Source organism: Bactrocera latifrons, unplaced genomic scaffold (genome assembly GCF_001853355.1).
Source record: "Bactrocera latifrons isolate USDA-ARS-PBARC rearing strain unplaced genomic scaffold, ASM185335v1 scaffold_100, whole genome shotgun sequence".
Taxonomy (NCBI): domain Eukaryota; kingdom Metazoa; phylum Arthropoda; class Insecta; order Diptera; family Tephritidae; genus Bactrocera; species Bactrocera latifrons.
In genome coordinates, this window is record NW_017534409.1 from 1,156,478 (window position 1) to 1,184,094 (window position 27,617).

The following is a 27,617-nucleotide window of genomic DNA, read 5'->3' on the forward strand; positions in this document are numbered from 1 at the left end:
GCTTCACTAATTGTACATTTTTTCATGCGTGGCAGGCAAACGATTCGTAGTAGTACGTTCTACACTTCGCCCTCCCACAATTGTTGTTTGATGATCAAAGCTTTCTGAGCTTACATGATGCCCACAGATCCAATGAAGAATGCACGAAAGCAGCGGAAAACTGGAACGTTCCAATCGAGATGGGACTTTGGAAAGGATGGTTTTTCTTGCAAGTTTATCGGTTTCACCATTTTCGACAATTCCGCTGTGACTAAGCACTCAGACAAGTCTAATACGCTTGATGCTTGATCACCAAAAGAAAACGCCGTTCGGAAAAGAACTACAGTGGCCTGGTAGCCTGAACCAAGCGTTAATTCCCAATGACTCCCTCTCTGTGTGCCTTTTATCATATGCGGTTTCCCGGAATCTAATAGAAACTCCTTAACCCGGTTTTACTGTACTTGCATGGAAGCATCCAAGGTTTATACATACATATATGAATTCTTATGCGCATCATATAAATATATTTGCGATCGTTCGCTATATTGCCCCCACTGTGTTATTACTTTTATAGTTGTGCTAATTTGTAGTGAGTCTAATTTTTTATTTTTTTTTTCGTTTTTTTGTTATTAGTAATAATATTCATGGTATTTTTAACTTTTTCCGCTTGACTCGCACTAATAGTTGTAAGCTGTAATTAAGCATTAAACAATTAAAGTGATAAGTGACACGCTCACATATACATATTTGATGTTGCTATGCAATGAATGACGTAAAATACTATAAGTTAGGTTAGGTTTAGAATCAAGATTCTAGCAATGCTTTGTGATGCCAAAAACGGATTGAATGGATAACTTTGGATGTATTTCGTCTTTAAATATTAGAGATTCGAGCTCATCTTCTTTTAAACAACTTGGATAATTTTCCGCTAAACCGTACCTACTTACATCTCATGCCTCTGCCACGGGACCACTGTCCCTATCCATATTGGAACCGCATACATTATAACTGAACTCATTACATTAGTTATTACGAGTAAAAGTGCTTCTGAATTTGAGTCTTAAGTCTACTATTACACCAAGGTACTACCACTGTAGCTGTGAAATAGTCTTACATTCTATTATGGTGACCGATATCATTTCTTCAATTTTCCTGGAGCTCATGAGCGAGTCTTCTGTTTTCTGCTCTGCCAACGAAACCAAATGTGGTTTTCAATGCACAAAGCCATTCATACCTTTCGGTATTCTGGCTTCTTTCGAAATTTTCTTTAGATGGCTTGCAACGATTTTGAAAAATTTACTTTAACAATATTTAGAAGTTCAAAAGTATTGCATAGTAATAGTATAACCAAAATTTAATTGGATTGAATAACCTGTTTTTTTTTTTTTTTTTTTTTGTTTGTGAGTACGAATTAAACAATATTTTTACTATAGAATATTATTATCATAGAATATTAATTCCACAATTCTTTATTTTCACCTGCCGAAATCAACTTCATCACTTTAATGTTACTCTCTGGTGAAGTAGACCCCCACGTCAGCTTTCCAATCATTGTAGGCGGCCACCATTAACTTAAACAGATATTCACCCTCTGGCACCGGCATTCGGTCAAACATTTCGTCGCGTAATATTAAATTTTTGACAATGAGTTCATGCTGCAAGTAATTACAAAAAAAAAAATTAATTTGGTTTCGGTGAAAGCGGCCACAATAAGTACATTGAAAGGACAAGTGTGATTAATGTTCGATTGCTTGATAAAAATATTCACGAATATATTGACAAAGGGATAACGCTTCTTGTTCGCCATAAAATCACAAAAATCGACGGTAACATTATACAAGAATGGACGAAAACCTGTGGCTTTCTTGAACAAAGCGAGGTTTATCTGGAAAAAATAAACTAGCAGCATTTTAGAAGAACGAATACAGAAATCAATGTTTTATGAAGCAGCAAGAAAGGAATCAGGTGTTCCTTTGAATATGTTACTCACACTGATATTAGTCACTGGTACTTGAAAAACTTTTACATCCACTGTTAGAGCGATCACGCCGCGGCTCGGAACACTTAGTCTACATTTATCGAAATCTGCGAATTTCTTGTCGAGACTGTTGCACTTAATATTAGTGAATTTTGTACGTGTATGAACCCGATTAGATAAGAGTACACAATTTATTAACGTGAAATAATAAAATTTAGCAGAGACCTGCATTTCGAAGTACCAAAATGTGATAAAATATTTTTGGCGTTACCAAATTCAGTTTTTTCATCAAGACAGATTAGCTCAAGCGCGATGTGATTTCAAATTGTTTGTCCGAATTAAAAAGCCATTACCTTTTGCAACCAATGAACTCATAAACAAACAAGAAAAAACGTCAACTTCGGTTGCACCGAAGCTAATATACCCTTCATAGGTGCATTTCATTTAGTAACTATCTGTACAATTTGTATGGCAGCTATATGCTATAGTAATCCGATCTGAACAACTTTTTCGGAGATTATGTTATTACCTTAAGCAGTAATCCATGTCGAATTTCGTGAAGATATCAAGTCAAATGCGAAAGTTTTCCATACAAGCCCTTGATTCCGATCATTTGGTTTGTATGGCAGCTATATGCTATAGTTAACCGATCTGAACAATTTCCTCAGAGATAACATTGTCGCTTTAGAAAATAACCTGCGCCAAATTTTGTGAAAATACATTGTGAAATGTAAAAGTTTTCCATACAAGAATTTGATTCCGATCGTTCAGTTTGTATGGCAGCTATATGTTACAGTCGTCCGATATCGGCGGTTCTGACAAATGAGCAGCTTCTTAAAGAGTAAATGATGGTTGCAAAATTTCAAAACGATATCTTAAAAACTGAGGGACTATATATACGAAATGCAGACAGACGGACATGGCTAAATCGACTCAGCTCGACATACTGATCATTTATATATGTATATACTTTTTAGGGTCTCCGACCCTTCCTTATGGATATATGTTATAAACTTCGTGACAAACCTAATATACGCTGTTCAGGGTATAAAAATTCATTCGATTGCCTGAAAAGAAGACCGACTGCGTTCTGTCTCGGACTGTGTTGGAGGACAGCAAAAATCGCGTAACTTTTATCCATAATAATCAAGACAGCATTTGCTTTCTCATTGGTGGTGGCATCAAATCGACAAGTGGACTTTTCTTAAAGTTTTTAGGGGCTTAGATAACAAAAAGGTAAGGTAAGGTTAAGCTAATTTATGGTTTACTCCTTAATAGAAATAAATTAAAAACTATATTAAAAATTAGATAATATAATTTAGATTACTATTATTAGTACATATTTAAAACATAAAAAAACAAAATTGAAGAAAATCCTGAACAAGCGAGAAAAATATTTATGAAAGTATAGTGGCAAGGTTTGAGTGGCCACGAGTGTATATCATATTTCGAAAGCTAAAATTGGAACCCTTATTACTCGGATGATAAAAAAAAGTGTATTGAACTCTTGCTTTCCACTAAATTGATTTTGAAACACCTTACCTTGGTTTTATGCGAATGGTAAAAAAATATATTATGGCTACTCTCAAACTAAAAGTTTTACTAAATAAATTTATAAAATAAATATAATTTATATGTTATGACTAGCTTTGATCTCACAAACCGTGTGTGATTGAGACTCAAACACTTGGGAGTTTACTCTTTCAGATATCACACCGAACAGGTGGGAATAGAAATTAAACATTTCAGCAAATTTTTAACAAACACAAGGCTCTTTTACTTAATTATTAGTTCGTATTACAGGAGTCACATTTTTGTGGGTTTACATATATCATATATGGTAGTAGTCTAAGTGGAGATCTCTAGATCAGCCTTCAAACTTCATTAGTTATATCGTTGAAAATGGATGCTACTTTAACGTTCTTTTTTATTTAGTCTTATTGAGAAGTAGGCCTTCACATCAGCCTTCCATTCATTGTAGGCGGCCACCATTAGTTTAAACATGTATTCGCCTGCTGGTACCGGTATTCGTCCGAACATATCGTCCCGTAAAACCAGATTTTTGACGATTATGTCATGCTGTAAAGCAAAAAATTACAAATTTTACCATTTTCATTAATACCGTTATCATACATACGTTGTAGGGACAGGTATGATTAATGTTCGAGTCCTTCAGGATGATGTCAAAGAATATATTTAGAAAAGGATAGCGTTTCTTGTTCGCCATAAAAGCACAAAAATCGGCGGTAACATTGTACAAAAAGGGGCGATAACCACTGGCTTTCTTGAAAAATGAGAGATTTATCTGTAAAGAGAGAAGTGGAAAGAGTACGGTGTTAGTGTTGGCATACGACAAAAAAACTAAGCGAAATTTCGTTTACAAATATAATTTATAGGGTCTACGACGATCATCATCATGACATTTTCACTCGTAACACTCAAAATAAATCCAACACTTACACTGACATTATTAACTGGTATCTGGAAGAGGCGGACATACAAGGATAATGCGATCTCTCCACGTTTTGGCACATACAGGCGACAATTCTTGAAATCGGCGAATGGTTTGTCGAACGCTTTGCAGTCGATGTTGGTAAACTTTGTAAAAGTATCTACTAAACAGCTTGAAGTCACCAGTGTTATTAAGCCGATCCAACAAAACTTCCATGACATCCCCATTCCAAAAAGTTGGGTTGAGTATATTTATGCTCAATGATATGCCGTTGGTCAGCGAAATATCAAAAATCATAGAGAAATTAAAATTATTTGAAGAGATTATTGTAATTATATCAAAATACATCAAATATTTTAAATTTTATTGCATAACCATTTGCAGGTTCAATAATGGATATTTTAAAACGAACAAGTTGGGAAGGGCACTTTCAAATATAGTAAATAAAAAGTAAATTATAATTGTAACGATCAGTGATGGTGGCCTATTTTTTATTTTAGTTCAATTAAATATCGATTTGTGAGTTTGACAACCAAAGTTTAAAAAAAGGCTCAGGTATTTACGTAATTCGGCTGCAGCCGAATACTTGATAAACTCACTTTTTGTAAAAATTATAGTATTTTCATTAAAATACGTTCTTTTTAATATTCATCATCAATCAGAAAGTCGAGAATTCGTATATTGGGTTATAAAATCCGAACTGATACAGTATTTAAATTTAATTTCGTTCATGATTGCTAAATTACCAAATTACTCTAAGATACCTCCTCATTTAGTCGAAAAAGATTTTCGTATTTTGTCAATAGATGTCGTGGCAGTCGTAAATCTTCAGTGCTACTAATCACACTGTGTCATGAAAAAAATTTGAATTGTTGGAAAGGTGAGACTTTAAGCTCATTTAACCAAATATGAAATTCGGGGAAGTTGAAAAAAAGTTTCAGCTGTTCAAAAATGGGTGAAAATAATAAAGAAATTTAAATTTCGGATTTAGTTCAAATATGCGGCGTTTCGTTCAATAATCTGTTTCTATATAAGCGTCAGCTTCATAATAACCCCATCGTAGAAACCCCTCCTATTTGCGAAGAACTCGGACAGCCACTTTTCACAAGCCTCTTTTGAGTTCAACTTTACACCAACAAGAGCATTCGCCATGGGCAGGAATAGGTGGTAATCACTTGGCCCGTTGTCTGTGTATATGGTGGATGTGATAAAACCTTCCATCCGAGCCCCCGTAGCTTCTGACGAGTCATCAACGAAGTGTGTGGTCTGGCGTTGCCTGGTGGAACACTACACTCTTCCTGTTGACCAATTGTGGAAAATCTTATGGTCAAATTGTTCCCTTCCAATCCCACCAAATACACAACAAACCCTTCCTGGCTGTCAATCCCGGCTTGGCCACTGTTTGGAACCATTCACCGGCCTCCGACAACGACCGGTTTCGCTTGATATTGTCGTATGTGATCCTTTTATCATCGCCAGTCACCATTCGCTTCAAAAATGGGTCGAGTTCGTTCCGTTTCAGCAGCATATCGCAGGCGTTGATTCGGTCCAGAAGGTTTTTTTTGCGTCAAATCATGCGGCACCGAAACATCAACCTTTTTTGTGTATCCAGCCTTCTGTAGATGGTTTAAAATGGTTTGAATTAAAGTGGTAAATAGATTTATTTATTTATTTATTATTGTTATAAATAAAATAAAAATAAGGTAAAACTTGATAAGTAATACCAAAATACTTTTTCGACTGCCCAATGTAAGGCTTAAAATCGACGGACGAAACCAAACTAAAGTTATTACATAATGTCATACGTAGTGTAGGTGACACCACAATCATCAATTCAAGTTTGTGAGTATGACATTGCGATTGTTTCTGCAAAAATGAGGTGAAACCGAAAAAAAAAAACAAATTTCGCTAATTAAAATATCTTGCAAAAGGAAGATATCTGAGCTAAAAAATTCAAGAGGCAAGCGTGGTATGATCCAAAGATTAAACTTAACTTTAAATCCTCATACTGTGTTCACCCTGATAAATCATAAAACTGCTTATCCCAAGACATAGTTCGGGAGACTAATAACTTATAATCGTACTATGGTTCCTATATTTACACTGTATTTAATTGTTGGAAAACCCGCCCTGGAATGGAGTAGTCTTTATGACATTTCCTCTCAGTTTCTCACACTGAATAAAAAATCCGGTTACACAAAACGAAACTCAAAACTATGTAATTTCTTAATTATATTGAAATATCTAGGAATCTGCCAATAAAAAGGGGGACCTTTTTCGAGATTCTCTAATTTAACAAACAACACAGAAATTCTAAATTATAGCAGAATGCTTATTATCATTCGAAAGAACGTTCTTTGGCATTAAAAAGCCTAAATCGAAACGGGATTATCCGCATATATCCAGCGTAAAAAGTCTAACGGTGTGATATAACACAATCTTCGTCGCCAATTGACCGGCCCAAAACGTGAAATTATCTGCTCACCGAATTGTTCTCTCAATAAGTCCATTAATTGACCGATGATTTCACCTGCCCACAAACCATACCAAACCGTTCTTTGTTTCGGATGAAATGGCAGCTCTTGAATCTTTCCAAGTTGCTCTTCGTCTCAAAGGCAATTTTGCTTTTTACACTCTCATTGAGCCAGAAATGCGCCTCGTGCTGAAGAAAATTTTCCTCGAAAACTTCTTGGAACTTTTCAAGAGCCCATAAAGCGAAGCAATATCGCTTGTGAAGGTCGAGCGACTTCAGTTCTTTCACAAGCTGTGCGCTTTCATTTTAAGATCACGACGTAAAATGTGTCTTACTTCAGTTCGAGTCGCTGCGAACAGCTCCGATTCGACTCTTCTTTGCGTAAACTTTCATCAACGCCTGCTATATTTTATTCACTGCGTGCTGGATGTGGACTTTTTCGGTAGAATATTGATGGTGTTGCGAGTAGTAGTATTTTAACCAAAGCTGAGAGATGCGCCCGAAACACATACTTTTCATAACGTGAATTTTCGTAATAAAGTTGAGCGATAGTACATAGTCTATTTTTCATTAACATTAACATTAACATTAATCCCGTTGATCGAATATGCCGCCTTAATCAAATATTCTCCTCCAGGAATTGGAAAACGGGCGAACATATCATCACGCAGCACAAGGTTATTAAAAATAATGTCATGCTAAACGGAGACATATAAATGGAGATATTTAAATATATATAATATAATAAATTTTTTGCCAGGGAGAGTAATCTTCGGCTCTCAAAATACTCACATTGAACGGACAAGTGTSGTTGAAATTCGAGTATTTCGCGAAGGCATCAAAATATATTTTCACAAAGGGAAAACGTTTCCTATTCGCTAAGAAGGAACATAGATCGACGGAAACATTATGTAGAAATGGACGATAACCATTGAACTTTTTGAACAAACTCAGATTTGTCTACAGAATAGAGAACAACGTGGAAATTACAAATTTAATATTTGGTGTGTAATAAAATGTGGAAATAGACAAAAACCGCTCGACATTTAAAGTCTACGAAAACGCAGGGCTGTAATTTGACAGCTGTCAAAAATAAACGTCAAAAAAGATTTTATTTTTTGCGTGCTTCTAAACAACTAATGTCAAATACACTACGCTTCGTTTAAACTGTTATGTGGTTTCTTGGTCTTCGCTAAAACAACTCTGAAAAAATCACCCTTTATTTACGTTTGCGCTGTTGCAATACTTGTAAACACTCAMTGTGATATTACTAAACGGTTTCTGTAAGATCTTCGCGTAAAGTGATAACGCAATCGTACCCCGTTTCGGTACCGTTAGCCGACAATATGGAAAGTTGGCTAAACTTTTAACTCCAAATAATACCAATTAAAGTATTAGCGCGGGGTAACAATCCGTGCGAATGACCCTCATCGTTATATATTTATATTATTCTAGACTGTTCTAACGTTGGCCTCAAAACTATAACCAAATAAAAGCAGCAAACCATTCAAGCATATTAAATTGCTTAATTGTAATTTAGTTCTAACAATTATGTTTTTAAATAGCATAGTACTGGGTGTAACCCAACATATCATAAATTTACTTTCGCAATATGCAAATAAGTACACTTTTTGTATAGATTGACCAATATATAACGTATAACATCAAGCTGATATTGAAAAATCCGATTATTAGGTACATAGTATATGAATGCTACAGGAAGCATTGCCCTGATTTTATCAAGTTTAGGCAAGAGTTTACACTGTTATTGGAAGAAATTCTTTGAATTCTGAATTTCATTAAGATGAACCCAATTTAACTCATTTCGCACTAAACCTCACAGATTGACCGGTGTCGGGTGTAAGAACACCTCACAGATTGACCAATATAAATGGTATACCGACCAAACGAAGCTGCTAAATTACCCCTCTGTACCACTTAAATATCGTTATGAGTTATTTTGAAAATAGAAGGCCGATCTCCGGCGCCATCGAAGGCGCTAAGACCCACCCTTTATCAAGTGGACTACCACAAGGTTGAGTATTAGGCCCTCTTTTATGGAATCTCGTGTATGATGAGGTGCTAAGAATTCAACAATCAAGAAAAGTTAAGATAATCGCATACACGGACGGCCTTATAGTGGTAGCGGTAGCAGTAGGTCAACAATTTGATGACCTCCAAAATAAATGTAATGAATGCATTAATGGTCTGCGCCAATGGTTTTTTTTTTTTCAATGAGTTTGGAACTGGCTAAGCACAAAACAGAATTAAATTTGAGCAAAAAATAACTCTCACTATAGGAGAGAGAGCACAGCCACAGTTGAACTATTTAGGGGTAATATTGGACTTCAATTCCGAATTCAAGGAGCACTTGGCATACACATCAAATAAAGCAAATAAAATCTAACAAGAATGATGGTAAAAAGAGGCTGTGTGCGGTCGAGAAGGGATGAGCTCAGTAACACTATATGCTGCTCCAGTAACAAGTGATTTCCGAACTATATCCAGCAAAGCAACTCAATTACTAGCTAGTATGTCGCCCATAGACATCCAGGGAGACGAATTCACGAGATTATATGAGCTATCAGCGCTGATTACAGAACTCAAAAAAAGAGAGGAAAGAAAAGAGAGCATAAATATATGGCAACAACGGTGGCGAACCTCTACCAAAGCACAGTAGAGTCACAGACTATACCTGACATCTGTACGTGGATAACTAGACAACATGGGGACCTGGATTTCCACCTGACCCAAATATATAATATACAAATTTCGAAATGACGTTAGTCATTATTATTCGATGTGTACGGAGTCCACAGTAGACTCTGAACAAATGTTTTTCCATTGTCCTCGGTTTCTAATCATTTCATTAAAATTGACCCTGTTTTGATCTGGATTAGTTTAAGGTGATACAAAAATCCGTTAGGTGAGCAGAACTATTATACTCTGAAGCAACATGTCGCAACACTTTATAAAACCGGTTTTAGGTAAAAGTAAGTGACTCGTTTTAAAGCATAAATTATGCTTCAATTATTTACACATTTAGCTCATAGCCGTTATCGTCGTTATGGATGATTACGTCTGAAAAGTTCCAGCATTCGAAATTAAAGCTCAACAAAAGCATTTAACATGCGCGAACAACTTTGTTGGATTCGGCTCATCTTGAAACACCCATACAGTCGACGGCTGTTTTCTCTCTGGTCTTTGATGGATCTTCATCGCCAAAAATTTAATTAAGTTCTTCGATACACTGCTGCTGAGTTAAGTTGTAAAAAAATTGTCGCGCGAAAATGTTTTTAAATACTATTCGGTAAATGATATAACTGAAGAATATTATTTTATAATCTAAGTGTGGATTTGTATTCCATTGATTTCATAAACAGCTTCCAAATTGATTTACATCCTAACCAATTTAAAAATTACCGATTGCTTACACCAGCTGTACAGATTTCATCTGCAAAATAAATATTAACAAATAATAATTATGAACAATATGGTATGGAAATATATATAGTATACATGAATTTATGGTAAGTATATACTTATGAATGTGATATGTACGTTCCAGTGAGGGCCAATGCAGCTTTCAAACAAATCAACGATTTGTTTAAATTTCAACACTTCTCATAGACTTCGCGAGCTCCACCATACGGCCGAAGGCGCGTCGAGCATTCATCAAGTGATTTCCGTTTTCAGCGAATGATAAACAACCTATGTAAGCATACACACACTCACATACGCGCACACAGTTAGCGACCATCTCTTAGCGAAAGCCAAAGGAGGTTAGAAAAATGCTTGAATCGACAGCTTTTATGCTGCCCAAAATTCGAAATTGAAAAAAAAAATAAAATAAAAAATAAAAAACTCACAAACAAATTATAAACAAACAAATAAAATTAATAATCGAAATATCCAAATAAATATCGGCAATTGCAGTGGCGTAGGTGCTGGTAGATGGTGTGGAAGCGTATGAAGTTAAAGAAGGGTGTTCATGCGAGTTGTTGTTGCTGTTTATGGGAAGGCTGAAGTGGCAAGTATATTAAATTTCCAGCGCTATTGGGGCGCATAGGCGTCTTCAAATGATTACCCAAATCTGCATGTGCGTGCGTGTGTGTAGCCAAGTGTACTTTGGTTAACTTGTTGATCGCCTTCGAGCCGCGAAGCATAACAAATAAAATTAAACATATTGCAGTGAGTTCATAAAATTATTGCCCTGATAAAGTAGGTGGCGAAGAGTGGGTCCACATGTGCGTGAAGTAGTATAAAGTGCACGGAGAGGTGTGTAGAATATTTTTTTGTGTAGCATTACTTTTAACACATATGCATATTTTTATTAGCAGATTTATGTATATATGTATATATATACCTATGAAAGTGTTAGTTTGAAATGCTTTGGGCTTTCATTTACTTTCCCAGCCACTTAGCATATTTACATACAAATATATTTGTGCTATATTATAAAAACAACAAAAAACTCGTAGATTTATGAGCACATCAGCAAAATAAATCATAAACGCATACCTCATGAGAAAAAATAAGTTTTAAATTGTCTAAATAAATACAGGGTGCAACAATCGTCTGTTTAATTTTACTAATTTTTATACCCACAGAAGCGTATCGTAAGTTAGCGTCGAAGTATACAGCGGTGATCCTATAAAATACATATATACATAAATGATCAGTCGATACATGGAACTAGTCTCTGAGTTTTTGAGGCATCGCTCCACAAGTTTGCACACGTACTATTCTCTCCAAGAATCTGATCATTTCTCGGAATCGTCAATATCGGACCACTATAGCTTATACCTGCCGATCAAATTGAAAGCCGTGTTTGGATACCTTTTTCAATTGACGAGATATCTTCACGAATTTTGATTATTGCCTAGGGCGAAGATGAAATCTTTCAAAAAAATTATTCAGTTCAGATCACTATATGTATGTATTAGGCCGGGTCGATTTGTGGTGAGGTAAAAAAATCGCCCATTGCTCAATGAAAATCATATTCTAGAGATCAAAATAAGAAACTTTGCCGAAGGAACCATACCTCTGAAACAAATTCTGATGTCCCCCAATTTGGGTCGAACTTTTGGGTAGGGGCAAATTTTGAAATAGAATTGAAATTACCTTTTCATTCTTATTACCTCTGAAAGTAAAATTGTTAAAAATTGTTTAGCATTTGAGACTATCGAAATTTTACAAAAATATTTTAGTACAAAAAATTTTTTACACTGAAATTTGATAGTAAAATTATATCCAGAAACTGTGTACTAAGCCACTTACTAAAAATATAATTTTTTAGAAAAATTTCAATACCAAGGCATTTTCAGTACTAAATTATTATTTTTAAATCTTTTAAAAAAAATTTTAGTACTAAATTTTTTAGTACTAAATTTTTTTAAGTAAAATAGAATCGATAGAAAACGTTTCTCAAGCCTAACAATCTTTTTAAAAATTTTTTAGTACTAAATGTTTTAGTACTACAATTTTTTAGTACTAATTTTTTTAATTAAAACAGTATCGATAGTTTCCAAGGTTTCTTAAGCCGTGATGCAATATTAAGCGCAGGCAGATATTTTGCTGCAATATTTTGAACCCTTTCACGAATTTTCAATTGCTAAGAATTTGGGTTTGTAACCATTTTAGACTAAGTCTTTAAACCTAGGATTTATGGTTTAATACCTATGAAAGCTGAAGTCATAAGCCAGATTTCTCAACATGTTCTCAAATATGATAGAGCTATAATTATGTCCATTGGTCCTATTTAGCAGCTTAATTGTTTTCGATTTCGGTTCCAATCTTATTATCCGAGCTATATTGTATATTTTTTCTGCTGTTGCGATCTTTCTTATTCGTTGACCTTATTGGTCATATGTGGCATAAAACCTGTTTAGGTACATAGAGCAGTCGCATAGAGCAGCATAGAGTGTCGACATATGTAGGTGATAAGCACAACTATTATTACTTATTGTTCGGCAGTATCTCCCAAATCCATCCAGATCGAGTATTTTTGCTTGGATAAATTGGGTTGGAGAACAGCAACGTTTATACGGGATAATTTTTGTCACTTGACTATCATCCTTGGCTTCAAGAACTCTCCACCAGACTTTCAAATTGAAAATCGGCTTAAAAGTGTTCGCCGTCAATAGTATTAATTCAAAACCTCTTCAAAGCGGCGGTATTTGCCAATAAAAGGACGTCATTTTGATGCTGTGGATATCAATTGAAACTGAAAACTAGAAAGACAGTTGGGGTGGGGGATTACTGGTAATTATTTAGATGGATTTCTGTTTTCTTACCTTCCATATTTGTAGGTTGAGCTTTCGGAAAGTTTAGTACTATCAGAACTATCTTTAAATTATTCGGGGGAGTTAGGCCCTTTCTCTCTACTATTTTCCGTGTGAATGCAGTAAAACTTATTGGTCTGACAGCAGATCCAATAAATAGAATCGCATTATTTAGGATTCTTAGATTTATCTCATCCTTGGACCACCCTCTACTCATAACGCACATAGAAACACTCTTTGGCATCTACTTTCCAGCGCTATACCATATTTCCTTCAACAAAATTTCGCTGATTGGGCAACTCACGCTTGATATGCAACATACTCATTTGAAGCACTGGAAGACGGCGATTGTAGGCGCATAATTTTCATAGCGATGGCAGCTGTTCTCATCGCTTTCGGCACTGGCGCAATGTTAAACAAATATTTATTTACAAAAGCCCTCAAGGCGTACAGACAGTGCTGGAGATGCTCGCATGAATCCAGTCCGAACGAACTTTTTAAATATTATCTCTGCTTAAACTCACTAGAAGTACACAAGTCTACATGCGGTGCTCGGTGTATGTTGCAGCATAACATGCAACATGGCCACCGTTGCCGTCCGCACACCCGGATGATCATGTTGTTGCACGCTCGTTACGGTTGCTTCAATATTTGGGCCAACATGTGCGTATGCAAAACAAACAGTCTACACGGCCGCTTCCAACCACGGGCTAAACGTGCCGTTATGCTACAGTGCGGCCAATCAAATTCTTAGCGATCACACGGTCGCGTCTGTCGATCATTCGCGAGTAGTTGGTTGTGGTATGGATAATTGATTGGTTGCAGACCACCAACATTTCGGCTGACTTACTGAGCGCTTACTGTGCTGTGTGCTTCCCGCTTTTCTCATGGCCGACACGTTCGCCGCCGGAACATGATCGCGAACACACACGCAGCTTGATTTAGTTTTGTTATTTTGAATTCTTGCTCTTTTTTTGTACGCCGCTGACACGTTTCGGCGGTTTGCTAAAAGCTTTGTTTGTTTTTATTCGGTCTCAAGCAAAATTGAAATAATGATGTCAAAATTTCAGCGCCATAGTGTAGAGATGTGTCTGAAGTGGCACTGAAATCATGGAATGTTTTTGTTCTGCTAGGTGTGATGGTATAGCAATTAAAACTGATTTTCTGACTGACTGACTTTCACAGATCCCCATGAACTCTTAGAAATAAACTTCTCATTACGAATATTTTTTATGTAACCACTAAAAATCCAATGTTTACGAACTTAGGAATTCTCGTACGTGGGATTAAGATTACCGCGGATCTAATTGTCTTACGAAATCTCGCCCTCCTCTGCGGTCTCTTTCTTGTAGAGCTGAATTTTTAGAATTTTATGCGGAGTTCTCAGATAATTTCAGACTTTTTTTTTTAATGAAAATTTTTCATCTGCATAAAAATTGGCGAGCTTTTTGTGCCATTCCCCGTATATGTGCTTCTCGAGCCTACAGTGCCCAGTCTAAAATGCCAGAAGTAGTCAGAATTAGCCCTCGGAAGGCCATTAGGCCTTCTCGCAATCCTTGAAGTAGGGCAAGTTCGTCAGCCGGTTCATTTCATTACTTGGTGGAGCGGTGTGAGTTCCAGCGTTACTTTCAGTGCTGCGGGCAGTAACCTTTAATAGAAGCTCTACCAAAATCTGCGATGCTTTCTAGGCCCTCATGAACTCCCCATATAACTATAGCAACAATCGATCTCCGATCACCGATATTCCGTAGACTGACACACAATGAGTGCGTCCGTGGCCTTGAATATTGTCAGATCCACTTGCTTTCATCGACTCCATAACTATTACGGTATCTTGTTGTGAAAATCCCGTCAATTCACTATCAGTCGTTGGACTTATTGAACCGCTCTCATATCAACGCCATTAAATTAACTCTAAATGTTCGCAAACAGTCATCTATTGACATCCAAACTCCGCTTAACACACCGGAGACCGCAACAACACAGCTTTGGACCACCAGCATGCTTGCCATTGAGTAAATAATTGCTAGGATCACTTACGAGCTCCAAAATTTACACAAAAATATTATATGTTATTAAATCTGCCTTTCCGTTCGTTTTCTTTCGCCCTTCCGAAGAAATGACCGTTCTGCTCGAGGTAAACAAATTTTGATGGTTTTGATGCCACACAAGTTGCGATTTTGTACATTTCGAACTTGTTGGCGCCGAATTATAACACATATATACATATACGAGCACATAGTGCGAAGAATCAGAGCTCCAAGACACTGAGCCGTCACAAATTCTTAGCTTTTCCATATATTTAAGTGCTCAGACACACATACACAACTAAACACAAATTAACAGGTACCGTCGGCAGCTGCACCGAAAGCTGTATTTAACACGAAGCCACACACAGTTGCACGCCGCAGGCGTTGCCACAATTTTATTTATTTATTATTATTATAAACTCTTTGGGGAAACATTTTAATTTTCTCCCGAATTTTTTGGTTAATGTGAAAATTAGGCCAATTATCTGGGTTATGCTTTTCAACTAATACCACACGCACACACATATGCATACATACATACATGTCTACTTCCTCTCAGCGCGCTTTTGTTTCAGCTTGTCTGCTCAACGTCGTTGGCTGTTTGCTTTGGCTGCGCCACCAGTGAGTCGACACACACATGTTTTTAAAATCATCTATCCATAATATGTATGTATGTGTGCATGTTCTTCGCCAACGCCAGCAACATGTCTTTTAACGCCAATTGTTGCTGGCACTTTGTAAAACTTCGATCTTTCGGTTAGTTTGCCGCAGCGCCTAAGTTCAAGTGGCTGCTGGTAGTGGCCTCTGTTTTGTGTTGCTGTGTTTGTTGTACAACAACAGCTGCCCATTTACTCACACATGCATTTATTTTGGTTGGTGTGGGTCATGTGGACAGGATCAAAAATCATTTCATGAATGCAACAACAACAGCGATAACAGTAACAACAATAAATGCTTTGTGTGAATGAAATGATATTCGTTTGATCTGCAAATGAATACGAAACAGAAGTTCAGAGTCATGCAACATTGTAAATATTTGTTAAAGGTTGAGCAGTTTCGGTTATTGTTATTCGAACGATAAAATTTGACTATAGCAAAAGCGGAAGGAGAAATACTTCCTCGCTAATTGATCGCTAAGCTTATCATATCGGCTGCAGCAGAGAATAACTTATTAAGAAAGTTACAATTTTCATACCCCTAAACAACGCTGCCGAAAATAAGTCTATGTGGTCGAATGCGCTTCTATTAGATAGATATTAGATTAGGGGAGAGCTTTTCTTTTGAGATGATAAACCATAGCCCAGCTCCAAAACTCTAATGGTTTTCAAAGGAAATTTCGTTCCTCAAATTTACGATTGACGAGTTCCTGTTGAAGTCCATTCTGTGAGAATACTTCTAAATCTTGTTTGACGTTGTCCCAGAATCCACCACTCCAGTCTACGACAACTAGTTTCATCAAATAAGGTTTTGTAATGAGCCGTTATTTTCAAAAATTTTACTTAAAAAGTCCCATACGGATTACTTTGCCTAGAAGGAGCTAATGTTATCAAAGTGAATAAAAATATTTTTGAAAGGGGTTACCACATAGTTATAAATTTCAACGGGCCAAAATTGTTCAGAAAATTGATATTTGGGGAAAGTTTGCATAAATTACAATAAAGATATCAAAACAAGGATACTAAAAAAAAAGATTTTTTTTTTTAAATATTTTTAAGGGGGTTACCAACTTTTTCAAAATTTCAAAGCGTTAAAATTGGTCATAATAATGAACAATTATAATATGAGTATCAAACTAAAGATACTAATGACCCAAAAAATTGTTTCTTATAGGGTTGCCACCACCTGTTTAAAATTATGAGAATTTTTATATTACAATATGGATGTCAAACTAAAAAAAAAATAAACCTTTTTTGGAGATATTTGTGCAGAGCGTTGCCATATTAAATTATCAAAAAAAAATTATATTAAGTAGTTTAGCAAAAAGTAAATGAATTTAATATATCCTCAGTGTATAGACAATGAATTATTTTAAAAGAAACATAAGTTTATATATTACAGTAATGAAGAACCAATCACAATAATGAATGGGTAACTATCTATATTCACTCTTCTTCTTATCGAATTCAATGCTTAAACCAGGATCGACATTTCAAGGAAAAGGTTTAATCTTACCGTACCGTTACTATAAAGAATTATCTAATCCGATTTTGTGACGAGTTCTTGTCAAAATAAAAATAGTTTTCCATACTATGACTTGATTCCGACAAATGAGCAGCTTCTTGGAGAGAAAAGGACGTTTGCAAATTTTCAGATCAATATCTCAAAGCCTAAGGCACTGTTTTGTGCATTTAAGGAGCGAAGAACACGGCTAAATTGACTCTGATTGACTTATATGGTATTCGAGGTTCCCGTTTCTAGGAATACGCTACTTTTGAGTCTTTAGAATAAATAGTCAGCATTTAACTGCGGTAAGAACTAATCACCTGTCTAAATATCCAAACCGATATCGTTTATCAACATCCTTCCCTAAATGCATGGAGCTAAAGCAAAGTTACCGAATAGACTCGGTATCTGAGATTCAACTATTTAACTATTCATGCGATAACGGTTATTGCTTCCATAAATATTACTTTTCGAGTACAAGTTGAGAAAGATGTGGCCTGAGGCTAATGTGCATTCCAAAATGAGGCGCACCAAGTTTGTCCCTGTAGAGTATATATATAAGTGATCAGTATGTCGAGCTGTGTCAATTTAGCCATGTCCGTCTGTCTGCATTTCGTATATATAGTCCCTCAGTTTTTAAAATATCACTTTAAAATTTTGCAACCGTCATTTACTTTTCAAGAAGCTGCTCATTTGTCGGAACTGCCGATATCGGCACACTATAAAAAATAGCTGCCATACAAACTGAATGACTGGAATCAAATGCTTGCATGGGAAACCTCCTCATTTAACGATATATCTTCACGAAATTTGGTATGAATTATTGTTCATAGAAATAATGTAATATCGAAAGAAATTGTTCTGATTGGCTCACTATAGCATATAGCTGCCATACAAACCAAATAATCGGAATCAAGGGGTATGGAAAACTTTCGCATTTGACGTGATATCTTCACGAATTTGACATGGATTACTGCTTAAGGTAATAACATAATCTCCGAAAAAATTGTTCAGATCGGATTACTATAGCATATAGTTACCATACAAACTGAAGGATCGGAATCAAGTTCTTGAATGGAAAACTTTAACATTTCACAATGTATTTTCACGAAATTTAATATGGATTACTGCTTAAGCTATTAATATCATCTCTGAAAAAATTGTTCAGATCGGATTACTATATCATATCCGTATAGCTTCCATACAAACAGAACACAAAGTTACTAAAATAAATGCACCTGTGTATGGTATATTAGCTTCGGTGCAACCGAAGTAAACGTTTATTTTTTTTTTTATATTTTTTTTTTTTCAAGAGAGCGAATACTAATAAGATGCAATCACAACGTTTGGTTCTACTAAAATAACGATAACTCCCCTCAAATATCTTAAAATCACAAACCATAATTTTATTATATTTAGAGTCAGAAATTTATAGTTACTACGAGTATAAACTACCATATCTTTCCTTCGAGCCTGTCATCATCATTTTCTCTAACTCACACGGGAGCATAGGACCTCAAAACAATCATTTCCATATGTCTTTGCTTTTTGCTAGCATCTTTAGTTTGTTCCAAGATTTCTTCTTCTTTCTCCGCGTTCATTGATTTCTTTTTCTAGGGACCTTCAGGTGGCCTATTACAGATTCTCTTATGACTTTCTTAAGCATTGCAAGCCACAGCTTGTCGGCTAATTTCTGTATAAGCCTTTATCAACTCTTTCGCAATTCGATATACATATGTACATACATAGTTGGTCATGACTTCCAAATTGCATTTTCTATAAAGATCAACTCTGCTAATGACCTTGGATCACTACACCTAGAGAATACTTCATTGCCCCCTGATCTTTGACACTCTACTGTCTATAAAAGCCTCTCAGTTGTTCAGTTTTATTTTCTATCTACACACATCCATACATATACCAGGTACATGTTATACATACATATATTCACCAAACCCATTAAACTATTGAACATAGTTTCAACTCGAAAAAAAATAAAATCAATTGTGGGGAAATTCGCCAGGTCTATAAAAATGCGGAAAATGGTCGTGAAACCCTAATCCAGTCGCGCCAAAGCGTCACAGCCAATATTGACTTACAGCCCCAATTTAACGCGTATAAATGGATCAAAGGCGAAAAAGTGTGCCTTTGTAGTATAAACATATGCGCATATGCATACATATGTACATATATGTATATATGTATATATTTATATATATGTATGTCAAGGTGCAAGTATGTATTACGCTTCGACCACCAGCTGCAACGGGCAGACAATAAAATTAAAGCAAATATTTTTAAAATAATAAACAAATCGCTGCCATCAAACGGCGCGGCACGGCAAGGCGAGCGAGACCTCCGAAATTGCATTCCAGATGCAGTGTGGCAAACAAACAAGTACATACATATATAAATGGGCATGTGACTCGCGTACACGAATGAGTAAGCGTTGACTTTCGGCAAAATGCCGTTGACGCGGGATGAACATTTGACTGAATGAATGCAGATCGTCGCGGCTGCTGCGACGTAATACAACAACAACACACAAATAGAGGCATACATACATATATAGATATATGTATATATATATTTATGAGCTTGCGACAATAAAAAATCTGAAATCAACAAGACTCAACGCCCACCTGGCAACACAGCGCAGCTGCCGGGCCTGTCCGCGGAAGCAGTTCAATCTATGCGGTCCGCTTGCTCCGTCGCGCACGTGTTGCAAGCATATAGCAAGGGTAAAGTTTCAAGTAAAGTCCGCTTCCAATAATCATTTGCAGCTTTTACTGACCTGGAATCGCCGTTGCTTAGCTTAATTAGCCGCACTCAAGTGCACACAGCTGTGTCGCTCAGGTAAGGCCGCCAAACGGCGGCGGCCGCAATCGAATTTGCTTTTGATGATTTTCCTTATTGCTTTGGTTGTTGTTATTGTTATTAATATTAATGATCTGTGGCATTGCGGCGACTCATCATTTGTTACCCATTAAATGGCTAAATGTAGGAGAACGCCGGTCCGCGGCGTACTAAGCGTAGAAGCCAGTGGACCGACAGCTGCGTCGCAGATCGTAGATTCTCAAATGAGTAACATCTGTGAAAACAGTGCACCAAAAATTGTAAAAATAAACAAGTAGCCGTTAAAATAGCGAAGACCTCGCCTCTAGCTGGCGCTTTATGACGGATAGTTTGCGGCACTAGGGTGGTACTAAAAGGAAACTTACATTGTTAAATTCATTTCAACACTCTAGATTGCGTAAGAAAATATAATCTTTAAATAAATATTATTAATATAAGATCAGAGCCTCGGTAACACTTTGCAGAGCCGCAGAAAAAAAAATTCGATCCAGGCCTTATAAAATCAAATTTTTACTTTTTTATTCAACAACATATTGTTTGAGTATTCAATATTATTTGTTAATTCTAGACTCTGAAAAGTCTTTCCAGGGCCTCAAAATTATTTTCTATTTTTTGGAAATCAGCTCACAAAGCAAAAATTTTTGATCTCATATAGCACCACCTTCGACCACACAATCGATCCATATTATTCGAATTTTTCTAATTATTTATTAATTTTGTGCCCAAATGTTTATTTAGGATCTGAATTTTTTATTTTGATTCTGGTCCTCAAAAAGCTTCTTCAGAGCTTCAAAATTTATCTTTTCGAAATCAGTCTTCAAAACAAGAAATATCGATCCTACATAGGACCGCCCTCATTCAGATAATCAAACCATATGCGTTTGTGATTTATTTGCGCTTTTCGCGGCATTAACTATTTCATCTTCATGTCATCTTTTCTCACGTTTTTTCTTTGCTTTTATTTGACTTTCTCAAATATTCGTGAAATATTTTTCGTATATTTGCCTCGTATGTTATGGGCACCAGCAAGTGTTTGGATGTAGCAACAGCTGTGTGTGCGTGTTTATTTTTTTAATCACTGATCTTTCATTGGAAATGATTTATTAACAAAGATCTCTTTAGCAATTGTTTGCTTAAGAATTTAGCTTAACTCAACACAAGTGAAGCAACTATGTTGGAGAGCTTTTACCTCGGCTATTTGAATAATGGAATGAAGGGAGAGGGGTGGACCCGAAGTAAAAAATATGTTTATTAACATTTATTTGAGACAGTAAGCCAGAAAAAAGCAAAACATTCAGACCTAATTTAGGTTAGCAGAAAATCTGCTTTCTTCGACGACTTTCGACTGTTCTTTATAGAATATTAATTTTTTTCGAGTAGTTCCACTTCTAGGCTTTTCAAATAGAAATTGTTACTTCTAGAATAGTCCGCACCGAAGCAATACTTTGTTTTGATCTTATTGGAAATTTCGCTTATCTTATGAGCTCGAGCAAATTGCAACCAGCAAGGCAGTTCAGCTGCCACTGAGCCTGAAATTCAGCTGGAGCAAAGGTTTTATTGATCATCTTTGAATAGTGAGCCGCTTGCTCTAAGACTGCCATTTCCAGCGGCATCTCCTGGTGGAAATACCCTGATCTTTTTGAAACATTAGACCGATTATTAGAAATGACGCCTCTAAATTTCCGCTCTCTTAGCAGTAACCGTGAGGTCCGAACAAATTAGTTATCGCATATTCATCTTCATTGATCTTGTGGTGATCCAGGACAAGGCAAAGTACCTGGATAAACTTTTCCGCGTCTAAGAATCTATGTCAATGTTGGCAACTATATATTGAAAAATTCAAAACGTTGAAAGAGCATCGAACAGATGGAACCCCGAACTGTAAGAGCTCTACGGCAACATGGCTATAGTTAAACGAAATCCTGCGAATGCGTTGGTTAGGCTAAGTCGTGCGTATGAAAGAAAAGGAGCTAACGAAGATATCCTTCGTGTGGAGACCCATGGGTGGACAATGGAAACAAAAAGCCCACGTCGCCAATGGAAGCACCAATTGTCTGCATTTGGAATGTACAATTTTTGGGACCTCGCAAGGGATAGAACCAACTGGCGAAGTTTTCTGTTCCTTGCGCTGACCGACCCACGGTTGTAATGCCAAGAAAAGAAAAGTATCATAATACAGCATTTTGATAGCGATCAGCTAGCGCTTATGGAGTTCACTAATAATTTATTAGATTTAGTATTTATAGATAATAATATCGATAGATTTACTAAAAAGCTATAACCACTTCAAGTAGGTATGAAAAATTACCGTAATGTTCTAAACTGAATTAGTGATGCCGAAAGTATTGGTATCGGATGATGTAAGGCCTCAATTGAGTATAAAAAACAAGAAGGGAAAAGGAAAGCATTCGAAGTGTTGAAAGGACTAACCTGGCTTTTCAGTCCCAACTAAGGTTAGGGGTTTTACAGTCGACCAAAAAGCTTAAGACAATATAAGTTACCTTTGATTCCTACTCCATCAGTGAAAAATAAACTTTTATTTTATTCTTTGAATAACTTCTTACTTTCTCTGAAAATGACTTAAAATAAGGAAAGGATATAGCTTAGGACGATACTTGGTTAACTCTGCGTAGCATTTGAAGTTAGTAGACGACTGTCATCAGATTTATAGCACTATCGGCTATTGTCTTCTGACAAGCCCCTTTTGACTTCTGTCACCTCATACCTAATGATTGACAACTTTATTAATGGCTTGAAGTTGGCTGTGACAGTGAATGTCAACATTTCGAACTTAAAATGCGTGTTGTTACTTTAATTTTTAAAATACTTGCATGCAACCCTCCTTCCTCAAGACTCTTTTTTTAGATTTCATTCAAAAGAAAATTTGATTAGGACACGATTTAGCTTTTCCCGCACGAAGTGAATCCGTGGGGAAATCAATTATTTTGCCAAGCATAAGGGGTGACTTTTCATGAAAGGGCTCTACCATGGAGTGAAAAAGTACGAAGAAGCAGCAAAGTAATGGATCCACTCACTACCATTACCATACCATACATGACCATACCCGTAGGTGTCATATTTTATTCATAACTTTTACATTTGTTATCGGATAAAGGCAAAAAGTATACAATATATGAAATAAAAACTCTCGAGTTGTACATATGACACGAACTCACGTAGCGGCAATCGTGGCCAGCGCGCCACACACTTATGTTACATGTGGCAAGAGCTTGCCAGCCTAGCATACGGTCAGTTGCACGACCAGCTTGAGCGCCAGTAGCCACTTGTAATTCTAGTCACTGCATATGGCGAGCGTAACAGCGAGCTGTCAGTGCGGCAACACGATGCTGACGACGGCGCTGGCGTTGAAGGCGATGATGTCTTCAGTGGCCGAGACGTGCACTAATTGAGTTGGCAATTTTCTGGCCTAAAATATAAATATTTTTTCCATGCCATATTTCTTACACGAGTCACCAGCATTTTCCACCATATAATATATACAAGTAAATGTTAGCTCTTGTTGCAAGTAGTTCCTTAGCCAATGGGGAATTCTTCTTAAGTCAGTGCGAGAGAGCGCGTGGTGACGGACATCCCTTGTTACCTTGCAAATTTCTTTCAGCATTTCACAAGCGTTCAACACTCATATCGATTATGACAGATGTTTAAGAAAGGTCAATTGGATTATGTCTGCTGCCACATACGCGAATAATAATGTATCCTGCTAAGTGCTTGTGGCATGTAGCTATCAGCTTTTGCTGTGCCGGTGGTTAAAATAGAGCTAATGGTTTTGGCACATGTTATGATTGGGTTGCTAAATTAGACTGAGAGTGTGAGTGAGAGCTTTTAATATTTAATAAACCTGAGATTAGTGAGTTGCAAGAGATTGCGGCTAGGAAAAAAGTATTATTTATGGTAACAGTAAGTCATTTTTGAAAGATATTCATCATTGACCAATCGATCACATTCTTTATTTGGAGAACTTGGAAGTATTATCTGTACAGTTTAACCTATAAATCTCGATAGTTAAAGGAAGTGTTTGTGGATCTGCTCATCAAGAATTTACTGGAACAGTTCACGCACATTACAAAGCCTTTTATAAAGTTATACTCAAACTGAAATCCAATTGAAGTACCTCAGTCAGCGGCAGCCAATAAATGTAACGTTAATAGTGCGTAGCAAAAACTGTGAAGTTCTAATCTAACCCAGATTTTTTCTCCTATGCAATCTTCTCACTTTTTAGCTACCACGCAGCGCCTACACCCTAATTTGCGTATATATTGTATCAAAACCGAATCCAGAATTTCTACAAGGTGGGTTCCAAAGTTACCGGGACTTTTTTATATTCAGCTGATATGGCACCGTGCGAATTCTTCCTTTTCGGAAAAATACATTTGCCCATGGAAGGAAAGTCCTTGCACCGGCATACTGGCGGCAATTCCGTCCAACGAGCTAAAACACTCGTTCGACATGCTTTGGACCGAGAAAATAGCTGTATTGAAGCAGAAGGAGACTATTTTGAATAAAATAAATTGATTTTGCCGAAAATAAACCATTTGTCCTGTTTTTTTTTTTTTATGTCCGTTCACCTTATATATTTTTTGACATCCAAAACCCTTCGTGGATTCGTCCGCCATTGAATTGTATGTCATAACTAGACCACAAATCTAGGCTTCTAGCAGCTTGAAATAGGTACTGGTTTTCTCAGGCACTTCAAGAACTGAAAAAACTGGGTCAGTGCCAGTTATGTAGACATACTGGATTATTAATGTGATCTTAACTATTACCAATGGCGTTCTAGCTCCACGTATCTGGATATAACATCATATATAAAAAGTTCTTCAGATACGACTTCAAAGTTTGCATACCTAAGTCAATTACTGATGAAAATTGTGACTGACCTGATATTCTTTAAGATCTTCACCCCACAAAGGATCGACTTTGCTCATTAGATTATTCGTAGCTCGCTCAAAGCTCAATGTCAATGCCTGGCACACAATAATAAGGACATGTAAAAGCTCGTGCGTGCTTCAAGGAACATTACAAGTCGTGGAAAACAAACAACTTTTCCGTGCCGCCATGCGCCGACACTTGCAACATAAGTCGGTCAGCGGCAAGATGCCATCAAAACTGCTGAACGCTGACAGCTATTAGTAATAATGGCGCTATGAATATCAACGCTGCAACAGCTGCTTGCCACAGCAGCCTGCTTAGCGCGGCAACAAGAGCAAAGTGATTGCAGGCAGTGTTGCACTTCAACACACACACACACACACACGCATAAATACACTCACAGGTAAAACAGCAATAAGCATTTTTCTCCTAAGAATTAATTAAACAAAATTATAGTGTTTAGCTGCTGTTGTTTATTGTTGCTGGCGTTTGTGAATGGAGTTGTTGCAACGTGGCTTGCGTGCGGCAGGCAAGCCGGCAACAAGTCAGAGCACTTCCCATTTGACGGTCTGACAGCTTGTTAGAAGAAAGATGATGATGATGATGCTGTTGTTGTTGTAAAGGCGCGTGTTGGTTTTGTGGCGGTTGCTGTTTTTGTTACTGTTGTTTTTGTTGTTCTTGCCATAAGTGTTGTTTTTGTTGTCTTTGTAGTTGTTGTTGTATTCATTTTTGTTGCTGTCATCACCGGTGGTTTTGTTGTCTTTGTAGTTGTTGTAATTTTTTGTGTTGCTGTTGTTATTGTTTTTGTTGTTATCATTACTGCTGTTGTTGCAACCATTGCTGTCTATGGGGGGCCCATCCCCCATTTCATATGAACAACTCTGGTAGTAGTAGTAGTGTTTGTTGTTGTTGCAACAGTTGTACTACCAACCGCACGACGTTGCCAACCATCTGTTTAAATACGCGCGATAAAAATCTAAATTAGACGCTAATTTTTAATAACAACACTATGTAAAGCGTTGCACGGAGCAGCAGTCGGGTGCAAAAGATCGCGCAGCAGCACCTTAGACCACTAGCAGCAACAACAAATGCCTGAGTAAATATGGAAAAACGAAGTGGCACATACCCCCCAGGCCGGTTTGTGGCATTAGGAGCAGCAAAAACACACACCGCAACAACGTACACACTTGAATTGAAGTTGAGTGCTTGTGGCAGGCGGGTCGTTGCAAGCAGATGGTTGCGATTAGGCGACGCATTAAACACGTTTTGTTGATTAATTATGCAGCAAGCATGTTTCGAAACAAATCACACATACACACACATATATACATGTATGTATATGTGCATGTGTTGCTGTTGCACACCCAGCAACAATCAGCTTTAAGTAGTGCGCTTTTTTGTTGCCGACTTGCCAACTGCAATGGACACAAGCGCGAACACATTAGCCTGGTATGCCGACCACCGCGAAAGAGGTTAATTCCGATCGACAGGTGTGGACCAAGCGATCATACGTGTGCTGCCCACGTCACGACGTCGACGGTGGCAGCTTCAGTGCACTAACTTGCGGATTTTAATTGCCACGCCGCAGTCGCGCTTGCGGCCAATGTACGCACACACGCATGCGTCTATGTGAGTGTGATTAGTCGAAGCTGTAATATTTAATACGATTTAGTACCGGCGATTGTCGTTAGTTCCCCCACACACTATTGGGCGAGCAATATTCACTGCGAGTGTGTGTGTGAAATTTTGATTGCCGTGGCATGCCACCACTTCAGACGCGTCAGTTGGTAAATGGAGCTGACATATTTCGCATATATGTACATATAACAAATCGCTGAATACTCACCTGTGATTGGTTGGTGGGGTGGGCAGCAAATGTTCGCAAACAGAATTACCAGATATATAAAATCCTAATAGGTTTAAATGTTGCAAGCCCGCTCCTTGAAAATATTGAGTAATAGATTGATCAAACATTCCGAAAAATAATTCTTCTGATAAAAAAGTCAGTCGAATCTCCCATCCAAGCAAATCTCTTATCAAAAGTACTCGACAATTGTAAACATTTTTTTAGATTTTCCCCACATGATAGGCCGATTTCAAAACTAGTATATTTTCTATATGGAACCATTCTTTTTCAGTTGGTCAATTATCTTTCTGTGGACTGATTATTGGCAAAGTAACAAATTCTACGATTATTTCCGCACTGTTATTACCATACATAGCTATCGGCATGAGACTTTGGTTCCCGATTCTACGAGGCTAATTCAAATGTTAGCCGTCAAACTCTTTTCCTTCTTCGCCCGAAGTCGAGCAAATCAAATCTGCACAGCACTTCGTCCCCTCTTGCTCACTCGGAATGTAATGAGTTGTCTTAAAATGCTGCACAGTAATTTGCAGTATCCGATGGGCCGCTAACGGGCGTCACGCACCTACCCATATTTACCGAGCGTGCAAATAAATGTGTAAATTGTTCTGAAATGCACGCTAATGCCAGCCAAATCGCCTCAGCACT

The 27,617-nt window shown here is 37.1% G+C and overlaps 2 protein-coding genes across 2 annotated transcripts; both read right to left on the reverse strand.

Annotated features, from left to right (window-relative positions):
* Window positions 1–1,487: 1,487 nt before the first annotated feature.
* LOC108967098 lies at window positions 1,488–2,188 on the reverse strand. The gene is made up of 3 exons (XM_018930348.1): window positions 1,970–2,188; window positions 1,697–1,864; window positions 1,488–1,634 (listed from the first exon to the last, which is right to left on the reverse strand). Exons 1-3 carry the CDS (start codon window positions 2,186–2,188, stop codon window positions 1,488–1,490), a joined length of 534 nt encoding a protein of 177 aa, XP_018785893.1.
* Window positions 2,189–3,871: 1,683 nt separating this feature from the next.
* On the reverse strand, window positions 3,872–4,630 carry LOC108967109. Its single transcript, XM_018930355.1, has 3 exons — window positions 4,418–4,630; window positions 4,095–4,262; window positions 3,872–4,036 (listed from the first exon to the last, which is right to left on the reverse strand). The coding sequence occupies exons 1-3, from the start codon at window positions 4,628–4,630 to the stop codon at window positions 3,872–3,874; spliced, it is 546 nt and encodes a 181-aa protein (XP_018785900.1).
* Between the last annotated feature and the right edge of the window lie 22,987 nt (window positions 4,631–27,617).